The sequence below is a fragment of the Equus quagga genome, chromosome 3 (genome assembly GCF_021613505.1).
Source record: "Equus quagga isolate Etosha38 chromosome 3, UCLA_HA_Equagga_1.0, whole genome shotgun sequence".
Taxonomy (NCBI): domain Eukaryota; kingdom Metazoa; phylum Chordata; class Mammalia; order Perissodactyla; family Equidae; genus Equus; species Equus quagga.
This window is the reverse complement of record NC_060269.1, coordinates 153,677,377-153,701,372: the sequence shown is the minus strand read 5'-3', so window position 1 is coordinate 153,701,372 and position 23,996 is coordinate 153,677,377. Positions and strand designations below refer to the sequence as shown.

General features: G+C 39.8%; 1 protein-coding gene across 1 annotated transcript in view; it reads left to right on the top strand.

Moving 5' to 3' along the window:
* The window catches only part of FAM193A (family with sequence similarity 193 member A), a 112,971-nt gene that overhangs the window by 48,714 nt on the left and 40,261 nt on the right, over window positions 1-23,996 (top strand). Inside the window, exons 7-12 of the mRNA XM_046656464.1 lie at window positions 11,032-11,109; window positions 12,813-12,925; window positions 13,067-13,309; window positions 15,789-15,942; window positions 16,060-16,239; window positions 22,400-22,651. Coding sequence (XP_046512420.1) covers window positions 11,032-11,109; window positions 12,813-12,925; window positions 13,067-13,309; window positions 15,789-15,942; window positions 16,060-16,239; window positions 22,400-22,651 — 1,020 coding nt within the window. The remainder of the gene's footprint in view (window positions 1-11,031; window positions 11,110-12,812; window positions 12,926-13,066; window positions 13,310-15,788; window positions 15,943-16,059; window positions 16,240-22,399; window positions 22,652-23,996) is intronic.

The following is a 23,996-nucleotide window of genomic DNA, read 5'->3' as shown; positions in this document are numbered from 1 at the left end:
ACGTTGGGACAGCGTCCCACATGCCACAACTAGAGGAATCCACAACGAAGAAAATACAACTATGTACCGGGGGGTGTTAGGGAGAAAAAGGAAATAATAAAATCTTTAAAAAAAAAAAAAAAAAAGCTGTTAGAACTAATAAATGAATTCAGCAAAGTAGCAGGATACAAAGTCAACACAAATCAATTGCGTTTCTATACATAATAGTGAACTATCTGAAAAGGAAATTATGAAAACAATTCCATTTACAATAGCATCAAAAAGAGTAAAATACTTAGGAATTAGTTTATTCAAGGAGGTGGAAGACTTGTACGATGAAAACTACAAAATACTGCTGAAAGAAATTAAAGAAGACATAAATAAATGGAAAGACATCCCACGTTCATGGATTAGAAGACTTAGTATTGTTAAAATGTCAGTATTACCCAAAGCCATCTACAGATTCAGTGCAGTCCCTGGCAAAATCCCAGTGATGCTTTTGGCAGAAATGGAAAAACCCATCCTAAAATTCATATGAAATCTTAAGGGACCCAGTAAGAACAGTCTTGAAAAAAGTAAGAACAGTCTTAAAAAAGAACAAAACTAGAGCACTCACACGTTCTCTTTGCAAAATTTACTACAAAGCTACAGTAATTAAAACAGTGTGGTACTGGTGTAAAGACAGACATATAGGGGCTGGCCCCACGGCCTAGTAATTAAGTTTGGTGTGTTCCCTTCTGGCGGCCCGAGTTTGCAGGTTTAGATCCCAGGCAAGGACCAACACCACTTGTCAGCTATGCCATGGCAGTTACTCACATATAAAGTAGAGGGGGATTGGCACAGATGTTGGCTCAGGGCTAATCATCCTCAGTAAAAAGGAAAAAAAAGATATAGACCAATGGATTAGAATAGAGAACCCAGAAATAAAGCCTTGCATGTATGATCAGATGGGTTTTGACAAGGGTGCTAAGGCCATTCGATGGGGAAAGGACAGTCTTTTCAACAAACGGTGCTGGGAAAACTGCATGTCCACGTGCAGAAGAATAAAGTTGGACCCTTGCGTAACACCATGCACCAAAATTAACTCAAAATGGGTCAAGAACTGAAATGGAAGACTTAAACACGTGGAAGCACCTTGGGAACGTTACTATCAGTGAAAGCCAGACACAAAGGGACAAAGGCTGCAGAATTCCACTTACATGAGCTACCTGGAATTGGCACATTCATAGAGACAGAAAGTATAGTGATGGTTGCCAGGGTCTGGGGTAGCGGGGAATGGGATTTATTGTTTAATAGGTATAGAGTTTCAGTTTTACAAGATAAATAGATGGTGGTGATGGCTACACAACAATGTGAATATATTTAATACCACTGAACTGTGCACTTAAAAATGGTAAAGGTGGGGGGCTGGCCCCGTGGCCCAGTGGTTAAGTTCGCGCGCTCCACTGCAAGCAGCCCAGTGTTTCGTTGGTTCGAATCCTGGGCGCGGACATGGCACTGCTCATCAAACTACACTGGGGCAGCATCCCACATGCCACAACTAGAAGGACCCACAACGAAGAATATACAACTATGCACCAGGGGGCTTTGGGGAGAAAAAGGAAAAAAATAAAATCTTTAAAAAAAAAATGCTAAAGGTGGTAAATTTTATGTTATGTGTATTTTTACCGCAATAAGAAAAAGGAAAAAGGAAGGGGATGGACATGTTCTATCTTTTTTTTACAAAAGAAAACCATATTCTTCACTAAAGCAGCCAAATTCTTCAATTGCATTCAAATGCATTCTTATATTTTCACTTTCCAATCAAGAAACCACAATACCATTACTACAAATTAGGAAAATTGAGCAATTTTAGTAGCATCCAGAGGATACCAGTCGTTCTAGAATCTTTGGAACGGATATCAGTCACTTCTAACGAAGTACATTCTAGAAATTATATAATAATTCAAAGGTTTCAAAATGTTGAACACCTGTAAAATAATCGAGTATTCACAAGTAAGTATGGATGTGGGGAGACAGTTGACAGCTTTGAAATCAGTTATTCTTGTTTGCTTATTAAAATTTATCCTTTCTTTGTTGTTTGACACGTATATAAGCCTGCAGGTACCCAAACGTTCCAAAAAATAAATTAATCCCAGAGGATGTGAGGAGAGGGTCAAAGAGGAGGTTTCTGTTGATGTTATTTGTCAAACAACTCTGTACTAAGCTAAATAAATGACTGCCTTTTCCAATATTTAGCTCATTTAAAACTGTTTTTTAAACTTGCAATAGTAATAGCTACTTGTAAAAGAAAAATATTTTTCCAAAAAACTGCAGACATATATAATGTAAGGGGAGAATTGGCACCAATATTGAATCTTCCCATGCAAGAATATGGTGTAAGATTATCTGTTTTTTTAGGTCATTTTTTGTATCCTGTATTGTGGTTTTATAATTTGTACATTTCTTACCAAGTTCACACCTAGGTATTTTATAATTTTGGGGTATTATGAATGACATCTTACATGGCAGAATAAACTTTCCAAAGAGTTATTGCTGGTCTATATAGGAAATCTTGTGTCCAGTCATCTCACCAGATTCCTTTCTTAACTTCCTAATAGTTTTTGAGTTGATTGCCTTGAATTTTCTAGGAGACCATGTCTTATCCTCTGTAGCATCTGAACTTTCTTTTCTTTTGGCTTCAGCTGGAATCCTTCAGAGCGTCATGAGTGAGAGTGTTGCTGGCAGCATCCTTGTTCAGTTCCTGGCTTCACAGGAATGCTTTGGATGTTTCACGTTAAGGCTGACGCTTGCCAGAAAGATTTTTGATACTTTTTAGCAAATTAAAGAAGTTTCCCCTTTTTTTCTAGCTTATTAATGTTATTATTTTTGTAAAAAACTGGAATAGATATTGAATTGGATTGTATCATTTTTCTTCTTTTATGTATTTCTGTATAAATTAAGAGGTTAGGTTTCCTAATTTTGAGGCAGTCTTGCATTCCTGGGGTTAAACCCTACTAGATGATGGTATTATCCTTCAATCCACTATTAGATTTAATTAGCTGGTATTTTATTTAGGATTTTTATATCTGTATTCTGAAGTGTTCTTGAGTTTTCATCTTTGAGTTCTTGTCTGTTTTGTATGAAAGTTATGTTAGTCTTGCAGAATGAACTGAGAAATTTTTCATGTTTTTTCAATTTTCAGGAATAATTTAAATTTTCTATTCCATAAAAGGTTTGATAGAACTCACCATAAAACGTTGAGGCCTTTGATTCACTTTTGCAGTGAGGAGAAACTAAGACTAGATCTTTTACTACTTTTTCAATTTATATTACATTTAATTCGTCTGGTTTGTGTTGTCTGCTTCTTGAGTGAGTTTTACAAATTGATGTTTGCCTAGGAAATTATCCACATCATTTAGATAAAACGTTACAAGCTTGTGCTCACAGGGGAGGTGATGAAAATGAGTGAAGTGACAGCTGTAGGAGAATTCCTCTGGTCCTCCTGGCCTGCCTCTCACTTTCACACTTTAGATAGAACTTTCTCTGCCAAAAGGAAATGCCCTGCCCTTGGTGGAGGAGGCTGGAAGGGCACTGAAGGGCAGTGTGCCTGTTGTCAAGCCAGAAGTCTGGACTGTTAGGTGGAAGCTCAAGCTTTTTAAAGTTGACTCAACTTTTAAAAAACATTGTACAGGCCCAATAAAATAGTCCCTGAGCCACTTGTTTGCAGCTCTTCTTTAGATATGAAAAGGTTAAATTGTATAGATATTTTCTCCTGTGATTTAAAAACAAATCTTTGTATGCATTGGTGTCCTTTCTCATTCCCACTTTTTGAGGTTCTTTGCTTCCCCCGTTCATGGTGGGAAGAAACTTAAGCTTAGAAAACCAACTTTTGGGTTTATTAATCACATTTGCTTCTTTGTTTTCCCAATAATTTCTGCTCTTACCTTTTATTCATTCCCACCTTATTAGTTGGTTTCTTGGGGTTTTTTGGGTTTTTTTTTAAGATTTTATTTTTTTTTTTCCTTTTTCTCCCTAAAGCCCCTGGGTACATAGTTGTATTATTCTTAGTTGTGGGTCCTTCTAGTTGTGGCATATGGGACACCGCCTCAGCGTGGCTCAATGAGTGGTGCCATGTCCGCGCCCAGGATTGAAACTGACGAAACACTGGGCCGCCAGCAGCGGAGTGCGCGAACTTAACCACTCGGCCACGGGGCCGGCCCCTGTTTTTTGTTTTTTGGTTTTTTTTTGCTTCTTACCTTGAACACGTATGTCTTAAGTCTTTTTTTGACTAAGATTTAATCATTTCATAGCCGCCGCCTCCCAAATGAGACAGTGCTTTGAGCCCATTCTTAATTCCTTATTCCCCTCAATTTTTTAAAAATTCGAGTTCATAATAGTTTACGTTATTGTGAAATTTCAGTTGTACATTATTTCTTGTCTGTCACCACATAAGTGCTCCCCTTCACCCCCTGTGCCCACCCCCCACCTGCCTTCCCCTGGTAACCACTGAACTGTTTTCTTTGTCCATATGTTTGTTTATATTGCACATAAGAGTGAAATCATATGGTATTTGTTTTTCTCAGTCTGGCTTATTTCACTTAGCATAATTCCCTCCACGTCCATCCAGGTTGTTGCAAATGGGATGATTTTGTCTTTTTTATGGCTGAGTAGTAGTCCATTGTATATATACCACATCTTCTTTATCTAGTCATCAGTCGATGGGCACTTGGATTGTTTCCACGTCTTCACTATTGTGAATAGTGCTGCAGTGAACATATGTCATATGTATGGGGTACATATGTCACTTTGGATTGTTGATTTGAAGTTGTTTGGGTAGATACCAAGTAGTGGGATAGCTGGGTCATATGGTATTTGTATTTTTAGTTTTTTGAGGAATCTCCTTACTGTTTTCCGTAGTGGCTGCACCAGTTGCATTCCCACCAGCAGTGTATGAGGGTTCCCTTTTCTCCACACCCTCTCCAATATTTGTTATTTTTAGTCTTAGTGATTATAGTCATTTTAACAGGTGTAAGATGGTATCTTAAGTGTAGTTTTAATTTACATTTCCCTGATGATCAAAGATGTTGAACATCTTTTCATATGTTTATTGGCCATCTGTGTATCTTCTTTGGAAAAATGTCCGTTCTTATTCTCTGCCCGTTTTTTGATCTGGCTGTATGTTTTTTTGTTGTCCAGTTGTGTCAGTTCCTTTTATATATGGAGCTTAACCCCTTACCGATATATGATTTGCAAATATTTTCTCCCAAATGATGAGTCGTCTCTTTGTTTTGATCCTAGTTCCTTTTGCCTTGCAGAAGCTCTTTAGTCTGATGAAGTCCCACTTGTTTATTTTTTCTTTTGTTTCCCTTGTCTGAGAAGACATGGTATTTGAAAAGATCCTTTTAAGTTCGATGTTTAAGTAAGAGTGTACTACCTATATTATCTTCCAGGAGTGTTTTGGTTTCAGGACTTAGCTTCAAGTCTTTGATCCGTTTTCAGTTTATTTTTGTGTATGGCATGAGATAATGGTCTACTTTCATTCTTTCACTTGTGGCTGTCCATTTGTTGAAGAGACTAGCTTTTCTCTATTGCATGTTCTTGGCACCTTTGTTAAAGATTAGCTGTCTGTATATGTGCAGTTTTATTTCTGGGCTTTCAGTTCTGTTCCATTGGTCTGTGTGTCTGTTTTTGTACCAGTACCATGCTGTTTTGATCATTAGGACTTTGTAGTACATTTTGAAGTCAGGGATTGTGATGTCTCCAGCTTTGTTCTTTCTTCTCGGGATCGCTTTAGCAATTTTGAGTCTTTGGTTGCCCCATATGAATTTTAGGATTCTTTGTTCTATTTCCGTGAAGAATCTCATTGGGATTCTGATTGGGATTGCATTGAATTCTGTAGATTGCTTTGGGTGGTATGGACATTTTAACTATGTTTGTTCTTCCAATCCATGTGCATGGAATCTTTCCATCTCTTTAATGTCATCATCTATTTCTTTCCATAATGTCTTATAGTTTTCATTTATAAGTCCTTCACCTCCTTAGTTAAATTTATTCCTAGGTACTTTATCCTTTTTGTTGGGATTGTAAATGGAATTGTATTCTTGAGTTCTCTTTCTGTAAGTTCATTATTAGAGTATAGAAATAAAAGTGATTTTGTACCCTGCAACTTTACTGTAGTTGTTAATTATTTCTAACAGTTTTCCAATGGATTCTTTAGGGTTTTCTGGATATAAGATCATGTCGTCCGCAAACAGTGAGAGTTTCACTTCTTTACTCCATATTTGGATTCCTTTTATTCCTTTCTCTTGCCTAATTGCTCTGACCAAGACCTCCAGTACTATGTTGAATAAGAGTAGTGATAGTGGGCATCCTTGTCTTCTTCCTGTTCTCAGAGAGATGGTGTTCAGTTTTTCCCCACTGAGTATGATGTTGGCTGTGGATTTGTCTTATATGACCTCTATTATGTTGAGGTACTTTCCTTCTGTCCCCATTTTGTTGAGTTTTTATCATAAATGGATGTTGGATCTTGTTAAATGCTTTCTAAAGCATCTACTGAGATGATCATGTAGTTTTTATTCCTCTTTTTGTTAATGTGATGTATCACATTGATTGATTTGCGAATGTTGAACCATCCCTGTGTCCCTGGTATAAATCTCACTTGATCATGATGTATGATCTTTTTGATGTTTGCTGTATTCGGGTTGCCAGTATTTGGTTGAGGATTTTTGCATCTATGTTCATCAGTGATATTGGCCTGTAGTTTTCCTTTTTTGTGTTGTCCTTGTCAGGCTTTGGTATCAGAGTGATGTAGGCCTTGTAGAATGTGTTTCCGAAGCATTTCATCTTCCCTAATTTTTTGGAGTAGCTTGAGAAGGATAGGTATTAGATCTTCTCTGAAAGTTTGGTAGAATTCCCCAGGGAAGCCATCTGGTCCTGGGCCTTTATTCTTTGGGATACTTTTGATTACTGTTTCAATCTCTTTACTTGTGATTGGTCTATTCAGATTCTCTGTTTCTTCTTGATTCAGCTGTAGGAGGTTATAAGTGTCTAAGAATGTATCCATTTCTTCTGGATTATCCATTTTGTTGGCATATAGCTTTTCCTAGTATTCTCTTATAAGCTGTTGTATTTCTGTGGTATCCGTTGTTGTTTCTCCTCTTTCATTTCTAATTTTATTTATCTGAGCTTTCACTTTTTTTTTCTTTTTAGGTCTGGCTAGGGGTTTGTCAGTTTTGTTTATTTTGTCAAAGAATCAGCTCTTTGTTTCATTGATGGTTTCTCCTGCCTTTTTTGTTTCAGTAGCATTTATTTCTGCTGTGATTCTTATTATTTCTTTCCTTCTGCTGACTTTGGGCTTTGTTCTTTTTCTAATTCAGTTTGGTGTAGTTTGAGATTGCTTATTTGGGATTTTTCTTGTTTGTTAAGGTAAGCCTGTATTGTGATGAATTTCCCTCTTTATATGGCTTATGCTGCATCCCATATGTTTTCATTTTCATGTGTCTGCAGATATTTTTTGATTTCTCCTTTAATTTCTTCAGTGATCCATTGGTGATTCAGTAGCATGTTGTTTAGTCTCCACATCTTTGTCCCTTTCTCATCTTTTTTCTTCTAATTAATTTCTATCTTCATAGCATTGTAATTGGAAAAGATGCTTGTTATTATTTCAATCTTCTTAAATTTATCCATGTTCGCCTTTTTCCCCAACATACACTGTCCCTGAGAGTGTTCTGTGTGCACTTGAGAAGAATGTGTTTCTGCTGTTTTGGATGGAGTGTTCTATGTTTGTGTATTAAGTCCAACTGGTCTAGCTTTTCATTTAATTCCACTGTTTCCTTGTTGATTTTCTGTCTGGATGATCTGTCCATTGATGTGAGTGGAGTGTTGAGGTCCCCCACTATTATTGTGTTATGATTAATGTCTTCTTTTAGGTTTGTTAATAGTTGCTTTATATACTTTGGTGCTCCTGTGTTGGGTGCGTACACATCTACAAGTGTTATGTCTTCTTGATGGAATGTCTCTTTGATCATTATACACTGCCCTTCTTTGTCTCTCTTTACTTGTCTTATCTTGAAGTCTGCTTTGTCAGATATAAGTATTGCAACACCTGCTTTCTTTTGTTTGCCATTAGGTTGGAGTATCATCTTCCATCCCTTCACTTGAGCCTTTGTTTGTCATTGGAGCTGAGATGCGTTTCCTGTAGGCAGCGTATTGTTGTGTCTTGTTCTTCCATCCATCTTGCCACTCTGTCTTTTTATTGGAGAATTCAATCCATTTACGTTTAGGGTGATCATCGATATATGAGGGCTTAATGCTGCCATTTTATCACTTGTTTCCTGGTTCTCCTGCATTTCCTTTGTTTCTCATCTTGTGTATTTTGGTCTACCAGTTGAGTTATGTAGATTTTTATGTTGTGTTTCTTTGTTTTCTCCTTATTTATTATTTGTGTCTCTGTTCTGCTTTTTTGTTTAGTGCTTACCATGAGGTTTGTATTCAAAATCTCATGGGTAAACTAGTCCATTTTCTGATAGCCTCTAATTTCCTTAGACTAAACTGATTCAGTGCCTTTCCTCTTCCCCTCCTAAGTTGTTTTTCTCACATCTTATTCCATCTTGTGTTATGAGTTTGTGGTTAAAATGACAGGATTATCTTTGTTTTTGGTGTTTTCCTTCCCTTTGTCTTTAATGCTATACTTGGGTATTTGCTATCCTGCTCTGATTCTGTCTACTTATTTATCTCCTTAGTCCATGCTTTGTAACTCGTCTCTCCCCCCCGTTTTTTTTTTCTTCAGGTATGAGGGCCTTCTTGAGGATTTCTTGTAGGGAGGGTCTCATGGCTACAAACTCCCTTATCTTATGTTTGTCTGGGAAAGTTTTTATTTCTCCGTCATTTCTGAAGGATATTTTCACTGGATAGTGTATTCTTGGCTGAAAGTTTTTGTCCTTCAAAGATTTGGATATGTCACTCCAGTGTCTCCTAGCCTGTAAGGTTTCTGCAGAGAAATCTGCTGAAAGCCTGATAGGGGTTCCTTTATAGGTTTTCTTCTTCTGCCTTGCTGTCCTTAGTATTCTTTCTTTGTCATTCACTTATGCCAGTTTCACTACTGTATGCCTTGCAGTAGGTCTTTTTACATTGACATATTTAGGAGATCTGATATCCTCTTCCACTTGGATTTCCATCTCATTCCCTAGGTTTGGGAAGTTCTCTGCTGTTATTTCTTTGAACACGCTTTCTGCTCCATTTCCCTTCTCTTCTCCTTTTGGAATGCCCATAATTCTTATGTTGCATTTTCTAATGGAGTCAGATATTTCTCAGAGACTTTCTTCATTTCTTTTCAGTCTTACTTCTCTCTCCTCCTCTGCCTGGAGCATTTCAACATGTCTGTCTTCGATTATGCTGATACGCTCCTCTATGATGTCCACTCGAGCGTTCAGAGAATCCATATTTTGTTTTATCTCTTCCATTGTGTCTTTCATCTCCAATGTTTCTGATTGATTCTTCTTTATAGTTTCAATCTCTTTTGTGAAGTAGCTCCTGAACTTGTTGAGTTGTTTCTTTACATTCTCTTTTAACTTGTTGAGTTTTTTGATGATAACTATTTTGAATTCTTTGTCATTTAGATTACATATTTCTGTGTCCTCATGACTCATTTTTGGGTACTTGTCATTTTTTTGTCTGGTCTGGGCATCTAATATAATGTTTGATATTGCTAAAGGGAGTGTCTGTTTTTTCACATCCTGGTGTTATTTGGTTGCAGTTAATGCCTATCGCCACTGGGTGGGGGTCAGGAGCCACATATTCTGAGCCCTCTGCTTTCCCCTGAGATGCCAGGCAGTGGAGCTTGGATGGGTGGGTGCAGGGAGGGGCAGTTTCTCCTGCGTTCTCTTGGGGGTTTCTCACTCTCTTCTGGCTATCTCCTTTCCTGGGGTGTTGGCTTGATGAGATTGCCCCCCAAGAAAGGTTTCACCCCGGGAGAGGGCTCACCTCTAGGCTGCAAGGGCCCACCAGGATCCTTGATGTTCCTGCGAACGAGTGTTCTCCTCCCCAGCTCCTTCCCTCACGGATCCTCCTATGGTCTCAGATCGCTGTCTTTAGGGGACGGAATGAAGTTTTCTCTTACCCTGTTCCACCTCCTCCGAGGGTGGCTCCAGCTGCTCCGTCCTCTGTCGTATGGCTGCATGGGTCTCTCTGACGCTTTTTGTGTTGTGTTTGGATGTCCTCTGTTGGAGTATGAACGTCCTTTTCATTGTATGTTGGAGGGGAAAGATTACTGGGGAAGCTCACTCTGCCATGATGCCGACGTCACTCCTCAGTATTTTTTTTATTGTGATAAAATACACATACCTTAAAATTTACCATCCTAACCATTTTTAATTGTACAGTTCAGTGGCATTAAGTGTGTTCACATTGTTATACAACGTCACCACCGTCCAACTCCAGAACTTTTCCATCTTCCCAGTCTGAAACGCTGTCCCCATTACACAATTGCTCCCCATTCCTCCCTCCCTGGGCCCCTGAGAACTCCCATTCTACTTTTGTCTCTGTGGACTTGACTCCTCTAGGGGCCTCCTGTAAGTGGAATCCTACTGGATTTGCCCCTTTGTGTCTGGCTTATTTCACTCCGTGTACTGTCCACAGGGTCCACGTTGTCTCAGTTTGTCTGCTGGTAGGTCTTCCTCTTAATCTGAGCTCCTCACCTGCAGGGTCTGTCGTCTTCATTTTTTTTTATCTCTAGCTGGTGCAGGGCATATAATGGGCCTCAGTAAGTCATGAGTATTCCTTTACTGTGTTGACAGATTCAGCTCTAATATCTTAATTTCGCTTTTTAATGTGACTTCATCTCTATGTTTTTTATGTAAGAAAAGTACCTGTAATGATTTTGAGTAAGTTGAGTAAAATGCTGAGACAGAGGTAGAATATCAGGTAATGTATCCGCAATGTTGCATCTTCTCTTGTCTACAGGCAATATTTCTTATATATCTATCACTTTTAAACATTTCCCCTGGAAAATGTCCTGGGTAGCTTTTGCTGGCACTCAGGTTTTTTGTTTTTTTTTTTACATCCCCTTATTAGATGACAATGAAAACCAAACAGCGCATGCTAACAGAAGACTGGGAGCTTTTTAAACAAAGGCGATTCATTGAAGAGCAGGTAAGGTTGTGGGTGAAGGTGCAGTTCAAGGAAATGGAAGTTGTTCAGTGCAGAGTGTGCCTCTAAAAGACCAACATTTCAGGACCACACGGCATGTTCTGATCATAAGGCAGTGTTTTTAACCTTCAGATAAACTTATTTTCCTTATCTCTCTCCTCTGTATTTCTCAAGGAAAACCTGTGTTTATCAAGTGACCCACTCTAGCCCACAGCCACCCCAGGGACCCCCACAGTCTCCTCCTAGGTGGGTGATGCCATCTCCAGTTTACACTTGAGGGCACGACCTGCCGCGAAATCACAGAGCTGGGACTCGACCTGGTCCCCTCAGACTGAGCTCACAGACCTCCCCAAGCACTGGGGGCCATGCCTTCAGTGTGGCTGCTGACAACTCCAGCTTTCACCTTCTTCCTTCAGCAGGCTCTGCCAACTGCTCAGACAGAGCTTGCTGGGGGCCTTGCTGTGACAGTCTCAGAGCACCCAAATTCATTTGAAAACTTGCTTCCTACATGCCGGCTTTTCTCTCGCTTTCTGAGTCTCCCTCGCCAGGTCCACTCCCTTGGCCTTCCTTATACGTCAGTGGCCCCTAACCTCAGCCCCCACACCTGCAGTCAGTTCTCACTCCTGTGATCTCCTCTGGGCAGCACAGGTAGACAGAGGGCACCTGCACTTGGGCTTGCTCACTTAACCCCAAAACCCTTCCTGCATGGCTCCCGTCCTGTCAAATGGCCCTTCCAGCCACCACCTGTCCCATTGCCAGAGCTGATCCACAAGTTCCTTCTCTGAAATTCAGATGCTTGCCTAGTCCATTGGAGGTTCAGGTGCCACTTCCTAGAAAGCTCCAAGACCCACCCCTTCCCTGTGTGCTGGTCTTCCTTCCTATAGCTGTTGTCCTCTCTAAACGGCCTTCCTCACTGCTACATTTCCTCCCAGCTGCCTGCTGCCATCTTCGTGCTGACCATCTGGGCTTCCATCATGCCTCATAAATGCCCATGTAACTCGTGGACGCTGGTGCTGCCGCTTCTTGTGCACAGGCCTGCTGTGCTGTGAGGCTGCGCTCTCAGGCACCATGCTGACCTTCTGCTCCTGAGGCTCGTTCCTGCTCAGTCCAGGGTCAGCAGGCCTTCGAGAGGTCTTTGAGTGGGTGCCTACCTCAGTGCTTTTCCCCTGGCCTGGATGCCCTCCTTGCCTTTGACAGAATTGCCAACATTACCTTTTTCTGGACTTCACTCAGGCCTGGTGCCCTGCCAAGCTGCTTTTCTGCTTCCATGGCACCCTGAGCAGATCTGTGCCGGAGCACCTCCCACATCATGGTTTCCCTTAACGTTTGGTTTCTGGCCTGTCTCCTCTTCCAGAATCTAAGCTCCTTGAGGGCAGTGATTTATCTCTGCACTGCTGGTACCCAGCAGGTACTGAGCACACGGCAGATTCAGGGGAAAGGCTGGGTGTCTGCTGTGAGGGGCATTTGCTAGTGAGGAAGCTTTTAGGGCTTACTGGTCCCTGGCCTTTGTGCTGGTCAGCCCCGCAGCTGCTGCACACTCCAGGTCCACTGCCCCGTTTTCCTGGCTCCGTCCCACTTTAGGAAGTTGTGACCATTGGTTTCTAAATGACTATAACACATATTACCATAATTACTGAAAAATAACAAACCATGTAATGAGGTATACGTCTTGCAAAATTAACCTGTCGTTTTATAATTTCCTCTAGTTAACTAATAAGAAAGCAGTCACTGGTGAGAACAACTTCACGGATGCCATGAGGCACATGTTGTCGTCCCGACTGAGTATGCCCGACTGTCCCAACTGCAACTACAGGAGAAGGTGAGCCTGCGTTGTTGTGTGGGCACAGCGGGCCTGCGGGATCCTCACTGACCCAAGTAGAGGTCCGGCGCTGATCTTTAAAGAGCACCGTCTGATCTTCTCTCTTGGCTTTCTCGGTAACTGTCCTTAATTCCCAATCAGATGTGCTTGCGATGACTGCAGCCTCTCACACATCCTCACTTGTGGTATCATGGATCCCCCCGTCACTGGCGACATCCACATTCACCAGCTACCACTCCAAGTGGATTCTGCTCCCGACTATCTCTCTGAGATGCGCCCACCTAGCGTGTCATCAGCAAGCTCAGGGTCAGGTTCCAGCTCTCCCATTACAATTCAGCAACATCCCAGACTCATCCTCACAGACAATGGCTCTGCACCAACTTTGTAAGTTGTGACTTTGTAATAAGGTTTCAGAAATTTGAGTAATCCAATAATGAGAAATATAGACAGTAATGTCTACAGAAGTATGGATATCATTATAGTGCTTTTCAAGAAAAAGGACCCTTAATTTTTTTAAACAACTTTTAAAACATGAAATCAGTAAACCCAAACTTTGACACTATTTCGTTACCTAAAAAAAAGATATAGTAAATTAATAAATGCCAGTAAAGAAACAACATGTTGGTATGCAGGGAAGTGTCTCTTCAATTCTGGCTTCACATTTCCTCCTTTTATTTGAGGGTGATCAGCCCAATGTTCATTTCGCTTCATTGTCAGTTCAGCATTCATGCTTATTCCATGTCTTGCTAAGAACTCAGATGATTACTTTAGCAAGCGGTTGAAAGATTCTGTTTTCTGTGTTCCCGTGTTATCTAGAAGTACATTTTGTATGAGCAAGGTGGCTGTGCAGCTGTCACCAAATTCATGTTGTAGGTGAGTGGTCCCACATTTCTTTGGAGTTGTGACCCTGTCATTTGTTGAGGCTTCCCACTCTTAACTTCTGAACAAGTTGCACATGGACGTATGTTTTTATTTTATATGAGTAAATTTAGGTTTGCATTCCACATATCATAGAAGAGGGAGTCTCAGGAGCTCTGTGGAGGTGATGGACACCAGCTGTGGTTCCCACGGGGGGGATTGTTGACCCACCTTGGGCTGCTCAGTGTTTTTCACATTTCTCGTGATGACTCTGAGGCTTTCCTTCAGAGCCTTTCAGTTTTCAATATGGATTTGGTCTCAAATACAAAATAATTCTAAAGGAGCTGGTCTGAACTCCATGGCTCTTTTCATTGAACTCAAACTGCTTTATAGCATTAGAAACCCTGTGCTCTCTCTGGGAGCCTATGAAGGAGTGTTGAGGGTTTCACAGCTAAGCTGTTAGCCAACTTCTTACAGAAACATATCAAAATTAAACATGTATAGTCTAATAAAAATTTACATGGGAAAAGTTCATCCCTGCTCATGTATCATGATGTCAGTGGCAGGCTTCTGTGCTGCGTTGCCTGGTGGAGGAAATGGGCTGTGGGAGCCTTTCTCCTCAGACCAAGACTGCCTGTGACTGCTCTGGGCATCTGGGCCTTGAGCAACTTGTGATAGGTGTCTTGCAAATATAAACGGCTATGATTTGGAAACCTTCAGTGTTGCCTTTCGTTTGTGTTCTCTCTTTCTTGGTGCCATTTCTAAATTGTTAAATAGAATTATGTGATTTTAGTCACTGTACCACAGTGCTCTCTGGATTTTATGGGTTCTAGGGTTGATGAAGCCTGCCTTCATCACGTTGAGCAAAAGATTTAGTTACTTCATTTCTGAACCTTGGTTTCCTCATCTGTGAATTGTGGCGATGATGACACATCAGGAGTGAGTTTGAGTGTTGATTGAGGCGACACATTCCATCACCTCAGGTGCTGTTTGTGCTTCTTTTGTATGCTCTAGATTGTAGTACGTTGTAGTATTAACTCTTTTTTTCCAAAAGTGGAAAAGACATCTGATTTTGGCAATTTTGGACACTCTTTCCTAAAGCCAAAAGATTGCCAGTTCCCTCTAGAAGCTACTGTGTGCTGAGACTGCAGGCGGGTTCAGAGGCATGTTTATATAGACATGGGGCGGCCATTTATGGTCATGCCTTGAACCATTTGCACTGAACCAGGAACTCTGTGCCAGCTCTTTTCATGCACCAGAAAATCATATGTTTTAAGTGGCCGCCATAGGCTACAGCCTTGAAATCTGCTTACACCTTTTAGTAAATATTCCATTTGCCTATTACTTAGATGTCTTGCTAAAGCTGATATTTAATTAAGATCATGAGTGACTTGACCAGAGCTGGACTTGTAGTAAAAAAACTTTCCGTAATTTGTCACATCGGTGTCTTTAAAGTTTTGTTCAACTGGCTGTGTCTAGAATTTTGGTGGTTATGTGAGCAAACACTAAAGACCTAAGGTTGTTCTCCGTACTCCTTTAATTTTAATAAAAAATTAATTTTGTCTGCTTGGAAATGGCAGAACTGTACTCCAGGTTACTTCAAGTTGAATGGAAATGTAGTATCAGTTAATTTGATTAAATTATTGTGGTTTCCTTATATTTCTACTTTTGGAGTTTTGTTTTTTGTTCTTCCAGATAGCACAGGTGATAATCTTCCAGGTGTTTTTCTCTTGTGTTCAGGTTACTAAGAGATGTTAGGAAGTATGAGTGGACAGTCTATACAGAAGCTGATATATAATAATGTATACCTGAAATTTACACAATGTTATAAGCCAATATGACCTCAATAAAATAATGTTAAAAAAAAAAGTATGAGTGGTACTCAGTGTAATACTCTTGTAAATGAAGACAATATCTGTAAAGGAAATGTCTTTGTTTAGTGGGTGGTTGATTCACTGTCCTCCCAGGTAAACAGCCTCATGGTGACCATCTCTGCTTGTCTCAGTTGTAGTGATGATGAAGATGTTGCACCATTGTCAGCTAAATTTGCTGATATTTATCCATTGAGTAACTATGACGATACCGAGGTGGTGGCCAACATGAATGGAATCCACAGTGAATTGAATGGTGGCGGGGAAAATATGGCTCTGAAAGATGAGGTATGGGTATGGCTTCTTCATAGTGACAATAAATGGCATAAAACAGTGGTCTGGCCTTTTAATTTTTTCTGTTCTTCTGTTTTGAAAAGTAGAAATTATAAAAGGTTGTTTTTAAAGTCCCCTCAGGTAAGCAGTACCAGTAGTAGTTCTTCAGAAGCTGATGACGAAGAGGCAGACGGCGAGAGTAGTGGGGAGCCACCAGGAGCCCCGAAGGAAGACGTGGCTTTAGGAGGTGGGAGCCCCAGGAAAGAGGAGAGTAAAGTGGATAGTCCACCCCCATCTTACCCAACTCAGCAGGTATGATTTTACTTTCTCGAATTTTCTGTTTTACTGAGGGTCTGCTTCTCTGTGTGTATTTTCTCTAAACGTGAGCATTATTGAATACAAAAATTACGTTACTTCAAATAACTTTGGAAAATTAGAACTGGAGAGAATCAAGGCATGCTGACAAAACAAACAAATGTGACTCATCACCCCGGATTCTAATCTTGCTTCTCTTGCTTGAATCTGTAATCAATAGTCTTGATTTTACACACCCCAGAGCAACTCTAGATACTTGGGTTTCATGCAGTTTTTCATCTGTGTAAAAGCAAGGGGATGGTTTTTCTAATAAAATAAAATAGTGGATTGTTAAAATTTCAAAACAGGTTGGTTCTGTAAGGGAGCTTTTTTCCCTGGTTGATATCTGTTTTTTCTGTTAACCAAAGATTGAGGGTACCTTATCAGACTATTATTTTTTTCTTAGGGACTCAGAGTTTTATAATAGATGCTCAAGCGGTTTTTATTTTTTATTTATTTATTTGGTTTTTTACCCACAAAATATGTGTTTATTTTTTTACTGTGTCAAGTAGTTTTTAAATGAAAGGAAGAACAATTGAAGGTTAAAGTGCTTGGTTAATTAATGCATTTTAATAAGTAGTGTAAATCTCTGGTTCAAACAATAAAGGCAATATTAAAAGATATTATAGGGGGCTGGCCCCATGGCCAAGTGGTTAAGTTTGCGTGCTCTGCTTTGGCGGCCCAGGGTTTCACCGGCCCAAGGGTTTCTCCTGTTTGGATCCTGGGCATAGACCTAGCACTGCTCATCAGCCATGCTGAGGCAGTGTCCCACATAGCTCAACTAGAAGGACCTAGAACTACATACTGGGGGGCTTTGGGGAGAGGAAAAAAAAAAAGAGGAAGATTGACAACAGATGTTAGTTCAGGGCCAATCTTTAAAAAAAACAATAAAAGAAAGTATTACATTGAGAAGTCTTGTTGCTGTGTCCTTTGCCATCTATCCTGTCTAGCACCTACTCCCCCTAGTCCCAATAAATAACCAGTTTTACTTATTTATTGTGTGTCTGTCATTCTAGTGTTTATTTATGCAAATACAGATATTTATTCTTCCCTTTTCTTAGGAAAAGACTTAAACTAATGCACACTGTTCTGCTCCTTGCTGCTTCTCTTAGCAGTATATCCTGACTGACTTTCTCTGTCTGTACAGAATGCACTTCCTCATTCTCTTCTGTGGGCCTCTTTGTAGTCCCTCGTGTAGACTTATCATAGTTTCTTCTGTTTGGTCCCTGCTGATGGATACTTGTGTTTGCTTCCCTTTTTTTCCCCCATTATAAACTATTCTTTGAGTAACCATATACATCTGACATTTTATACATAAGCAGATATATCCCTAGGATTGGTCACCAGCAGTGGCTTTACTGAGTCGGAGCATGATGGCCTCCCCTAACCCCAGAAGAAGGTGACATCACAGTTTGGGATTTTTACCAGTCTGATAGATAAGAAATGGGAACCCCTTGAGGTTTCAATTTTCATTTCATTTTTTATGGGCAAAGGAAAACATCCTTTCCTATGTTTAAGGGCCATTAATTTCCTTTTCTGTGTTATTATTGAGTTATAAGAGCTCTTTATATATTTGTACAAGTCCTTTATCAAGTATGTGATTTGCAAATATTTTCTCCAGGTCTGTTAGTTTTTTTATGAAAAGCATTTTTTGAAAAGCAAAATGTTTTTAATTTTGATGCATTCTAGTTTATCAGTTTTTTTCTTTTATGAATCATGCTTCTGATCCATATCCATAAAACTTTGCCTCATACAAACTTCTGTTTTATTCTAGAAGATGTACAATTTTAGCTCTACTTAGGTTCATTTCACTCAATTTTTGCACATGGTGTGAGGTTAGGGTTTAAATTCATCTTTTTGCGTATGTAGATATCCAGTTATCCCAGCGTCATTTGTTCAAAAGACCGTCTTTTCCCCTGTTGAGTTGCGTTGGCCATTTGTTGAAAATCAGTTGACTGTAAATGTAAGAGTTTATTTCTGTACTCTGTATTCTGTTCATTTGATCTCTGTGTCCTTACACCCGTAGTATACCTGACTATCGCTTTATAGTAAATTTGGAAGTCAGTAGGATCTACTCTCCAGAATGGTGGGCCTTTTTCAAAATTGTTTAGGCTGCTCGAAGTCCAAAAGGCATTTCTTTATAAGTTTTAGGATCAACTTGTTAACTTATACAAAACAGCCGGCTTGGATTTTGATAGAGATTGCATTGAATTCTTGAATACTTGATAGAATTCACTAGCAAAATCCTCTAGGCTTGGGGCTGGCCCCGTGGCCGAGTGGTTAAGTTCGCGCGCTCCGCTGCAGGCGGCCCAGTGCTTTGTTAGTTCGAATCCTGGGCGCGGACATGGCACTGCTCATCAGACCACGCTGAGGCAGCGTCCCACATGCCACAACTAGAAGAACCCACAACGAAAGAATACGCAACTATGTACGGGGGGGGCTTTGGGGAGAAAAAGGAAAAAATAAAATCTTAAAAAAAAAAAAAAACCTTATAAAAAAAAAAATCCTCTAGGCTTAGTCTTTTATTTGTGGGATGATATAGATCAATTTTGGGCAAATACAGTCTTAACAAAATTGAATCTGTCGGTCTGTGGACATGCTGTCTCTCTCTGTTTAAGTCATCTTTAATTTCTCAGCAATTTTTAAAAATTTCTAGTCTCTGAGTCTTGAACATATTTCTTAAAGTTATTTTTAGGTATTAGATATTTTTTGATTCTGTAGTCCATGGTATTTTCTAATTTTGATTTTCAATTGGTTGTTGGTGATATAGAGAAATTTGTTTTTATGTATCGATCTTGTATTCTGTAGCTTTACTAAACTCATTCTAGAGGGATTGAGTGTTTGCTTTTTTGGTAGATTTCTTTGGATTTTCTGCATGCAAGGTGATGTTGTCTGTGAATAAAGACATTTTTACTTCTTCCTTTACGATCTGGGTGTTTTTCTTATTCTTGCCTTAATGAACTAGCTAGAACCTCCAATACAATATTGAATAAAAGTGGTACAAGCAGACATCTTTGCCTTGTTCCTAGCTTTAGGAGGACAGCATTCAGTCTTTGACCAGGAAGTAAGATGCTTTGTTGTTAGTGCCATCAAGTAGATTCTGACTCCTGGCAAGCGACCCTGTGTACAGCAGAGCAGAACCCTGCCTGGTCTTTTTGTACCATCCTCTCACCTTCTGGCAGTATACCAAGCAATACTCTACTGCCGTTTGTAGGGTTTCATGGCTAATTTTTTTGGAATTGAGTGGCCAGGTCCTTCTTCCTAGTCTGTCTAATCTGGAAGCTCTGCTGAAACCTCTCCACCATGGTACTTGAAATACTGGTGGCATAGCTTTCAGCATCACAGCAACATGCAGCCACAACAGAATGACAATCAATAGATGGATAGTGTGGTTCCCTGACTGGGACATGAACCCAGGCCACAGCAGTGAAAGTGCCAAATCTTAACCACTAGACCTCTAGGCTGGCTAAGTATGATGCTAGCTGTAGGTTTTTCATAGACACCCTTTATCAAATTGAGGAAATTCTGTTCTATTCCTAGTTTCTTGAGAGTTTTATCATGAATGTGTATAGGGTTTTTTAACTGCCTTGTCTGTGTCTATTGAGGTGTTCCTGGGATTTTCCTTCTTTATTCTGTTACTACGGTGTATCACATCAAGTGATTTTTGGATATTAAACCAACTTTGTGTTCCTGGGATAAATCCCACTTGGTCATGGTGTATGATCCTTTTTTATGTGTTGCTGGATTGGTTTGCTAATATTTTATTAAGATTTTTGCATCTATATTAATAAAAGATATTGGTCTGTAGTTGTCTATCCGTGTGATGTCTTTGTCTGGCTTTGGCATCAGGTAATACTGGCCTCATAGAATGAGTTTGGAAGTGTGTGTTCTGTCTATGTTTTCTGAGGGATTTGTCTAAGATTGAGATTTCTTAAATATTTGATGGAATTCACTAGTGAAAAACCTATGAATCTGGTCTTTTTTGTGGGGAGATTTATAATTTCTAATTCAAATTTTGTTTATTTGTTGTAGGTCTCTTCAGATTTTGTTTCTTCTTGAAATAATGTTAATAATCTGTATCTTTTTTGGAATTTATCCATTTCATCTCAGTTGTCTAATTTGATAGCATAAGGTTGTTTATTGTATTCTCTTACAGTTCTTTTAATTCTGTAGTCTGTGTTGATGTTAGTTCCTGATTTTGATAATTTTGCTCACTCCTTTTTAACCCCCTCACAGTTGGTCTGGCTAAAGGTTTATCAGTTTTTGTAAATAATCAGTCTTTGTTTTTGTTGGTTTTCTCTTTTTCTCTTTTCTAGTTCATTGATTTCTGTTCTGATCTTTTTTATTTCTTATATTCTTTGGGTTTGGTTTGTTCTTTTTCTAGCTTGTTGAATCTAAAGCTTAGATTAATGATTTTAGAGCTTCCAAATTTATTGAGACTTGTTTTATGGACTAACATGTGGTCTGTCCTAAATAATGTTCCATGTGCACTTGAAAATAATTTGTGTTCTGTTCTTGTTAGGTGGAGTGTCCTATAAACGAAAGTTCAGTCAAATTGATAGCATTATTCAAGTCTTGTATGTCCTTCATGATTTTCTGTCTAGTTCTAAAAATTACTGAGAGAGACATATTGGAGTCTTCGAGTGTAACTACTAGATTGTCTGTTCTCCTTTCAGATCTGCCAGTTTTTGATTCATGCATTTGGGGACAATGCTGTTGAATGTGTATACAAGTATTATTGTTATATTTCCCTGATATACCAGTCCTTTATCATTATGAAATGTTTCTCTGCTAACATTTCTTATCTTAAAGACTATTTTATCTGATATTAATATAGCCACTTCAGCTGTCTTAGGGTTACTGTATGCATGTTATATGTTTTTACATCCTTTTAATTTTAGCCTCATTGTGTCTTTGAATCTGAAGTGTGTCTTTGAATCTTTTAGTTGGGTCTTGTGTTTTTATCCTGTCTGTCAGTGGCTGCCTTTTGTTTGGAAGCGTCATTTACATGTAATGTAATGATCGGTGATATTTACATCTGCCATTTTGTTATTTGTTTCTATATGTCTTAGGTTTTTTGTGCCTCTGTTCCTCCTTACCTTCCTTTTCTGTATTAAATTTTTCAGTGTACCATTTTATTTTATTTATTTATTTATTTTTAAGATTTTATTTTTTCCTTTTTTCTCCCCAAAGTCCCCCGGTACACAGTTGTATGTTCTTAGTTGTGGGTCCTTCTAGTTGTGGCATGTGGGACGCCGCCTCAGCATGGCTTGATGAGTGGTGCCATGTCCGTGCCCAGGATTCGAACCAACGAAACACTGGGCTACCGCACGGAGCACGCAAACTTAACCACCCGGTAACCACTCGGCCACGGGGCCAGCCCCTTAGTGTACCATTTTAATTCTGCGATTGAATGTTTAATTTTTTGTTTCGTTTAGTTTTTTAAAGGGTAATAGGGAGTTATGAATGGGAAGAAGCCCCAGGCAAGAGGGCCAGGCTCCTGCTGTTCTTACCTGAAGCTCTAGCAGATTTGCATGAATAAACACTTCTCAATTTGTTTTTTTCCTTTGGTTGATTTTCAGAGTCTCAAAACGGTTGCCTTTGACGTTTGTATTCAGTTTTATACTTGTTTTGAGGGAGGAGAGTCACTGACTGCTTCATTCCACCTTAGCCAGAAGTTCCATCTCTGGTGCGTTTTGAAGAAACTCTATATACCCATTCATTAAGCAGTACGAACCCAGCAGAGCGTGGCACCAGTGGTTTTGTCATCCTTGGTCCCAGCACCATCTCTCCACTCTGCTTTCTTTACCTGTTCCTTTGTCCTTCCTTGGACAGGCACAGGACACAGATTGGTATGGCTGCTACCTCAGCAGATACCCAGCTAGGGAATGAGGTGCACATCTCTTCTCTTTTCAGGTTTCTTCAGTCCGAGTTTCTCACAGTCCCTCACTTATCTTGGAAGAAGAGCCCTGGTCAACATCGGGTGTCAGGATGAGCCCTGTTACCTTTGTATTTGCTGTATAACTGTGCAGCAGAATGTGGCTGATTTTAATTTAATTCGTACTGTTCTTTATTTCACTAAATAAGCAGGTGCTTTTTTTTCTCTCTCTCCTTTTAGGCTGAGCAAACTCCAAACACTTGTGAATGTCATGTGTGTAAACAAGAAGCTTCTGGACTGACAGCATCAGCAATGACAGCCGGAGCACTTCCTCCTGGCCATCAGTTCATGAGCCCAGAGAAGCCCACCCATCCTGCTCTACATCTTTACCCCCACATCCATGGACATGTGCCTTTGCACGCCGTCCCTCACCTGCCTCGCCCTCTTATCCACCCCACCTTGTATCCAGCGCCTCCCTTTACACACAGTAAGGTAAGTCAGGGCAGAAAGGGCCTGAAAGCTCACCTGTCACTAAGATCTTACAGGAGTACATATTTAAAGAAGGAAATATCCATAAACTGGCAACTTGTATAGGACAGCATCCACTCCTAATAGGAAGGTCTGGAAAAGTTTCCTTTCATCATAATCTCTTAAGCTCTTGGAATTTTGAACCTTTACTATTATAAAAACAATCATGAAAGTCATGGTTTAGTCCTTCAGAGTTAAGTAGAATGTAAAGTGTTTTTCAGATGATGGTGTAACACTTTATATTCAGGGATACTGCCACACGTGGCTTCTGCCCACCCAGACACCAGTTCAATTTTCTACTCCTGTCCTTTTGGGGCCTGGCTCTCTTTCTTGATAGGAGGGGTAAAATAATTTGAATATAGCATAAGTCTTCTAACACCAGCTGATCTCTACAGTGTCTACAATGATTATGCTCTCTAAGCAGGAAAACTAAGGACCTGTAGAAGTACTCAGACCTGAAGAAGGAATCCTAAGTGTGATGCAGTAGAAAATCATACAGCCATGCATGTTATTGAGAGGTGCCTAGAGGGCAGGGAGGAAAGGGCCTGCCAGAAACCAGTTGTGCAAAAAGCCTATTCAGGAAAAGAGTAAGGATCTAGAAAAAGTTTGATTTTTAAGCATTTCTTCTCTGAGAACCCCAGGCTTATAATTAGTATCTTAGACTTTGCAGTGAGATTTTTAGGTTGGTTTCGTTCTTTGTACCTCTTATAACTTTGCCTCTCTAGCTATTTTGAACTTACCTTCATTAACTCTTGCCATAAATTCTGATTTTTATTTTTATTTTTATCAGTTATTCTGGTTCAAGGTTAGTTATAATCAATCAAAAATAGAATTTTCCCGAGACTCAACTGATTTATTATTTAAAACAGTGTTTCTCAACTAGGAGAGAAAGGGAGGACATGGTGTGGAAGGGGCTTTCTCAGACTGCATGCGCATTTTCTTGCCTAAAGGGTGTCACTGTAAAGTGAGAGTGTGTGTAACCCGTAAGTGGGGTTTGTTTGTTTGCTGGGGAGGGGTACAGGTGGGAGATTAATAACCACTAGTTTACAATGGAATATAATCAGCTTGTCATGTTCTATTACAGTAAGTACTTGGTAACTACCCGAATTTATGCTTAAATTTTGTTAGGTTGTATATTGCTCAATTTGAACATTTAGTGATGCCTTTGTTAATAGAGTGGTTTCAAATAGCATTTTCAGATATATATTCAAAGCCAGGCTGTTTTTGTGGTCTGCCCAGTCTATAGCCTCTTTCCCTCTGGGTGAGTGTATGAGGTTGGGAAGCTGTCTATTCCTTGTTCTTACCTGAG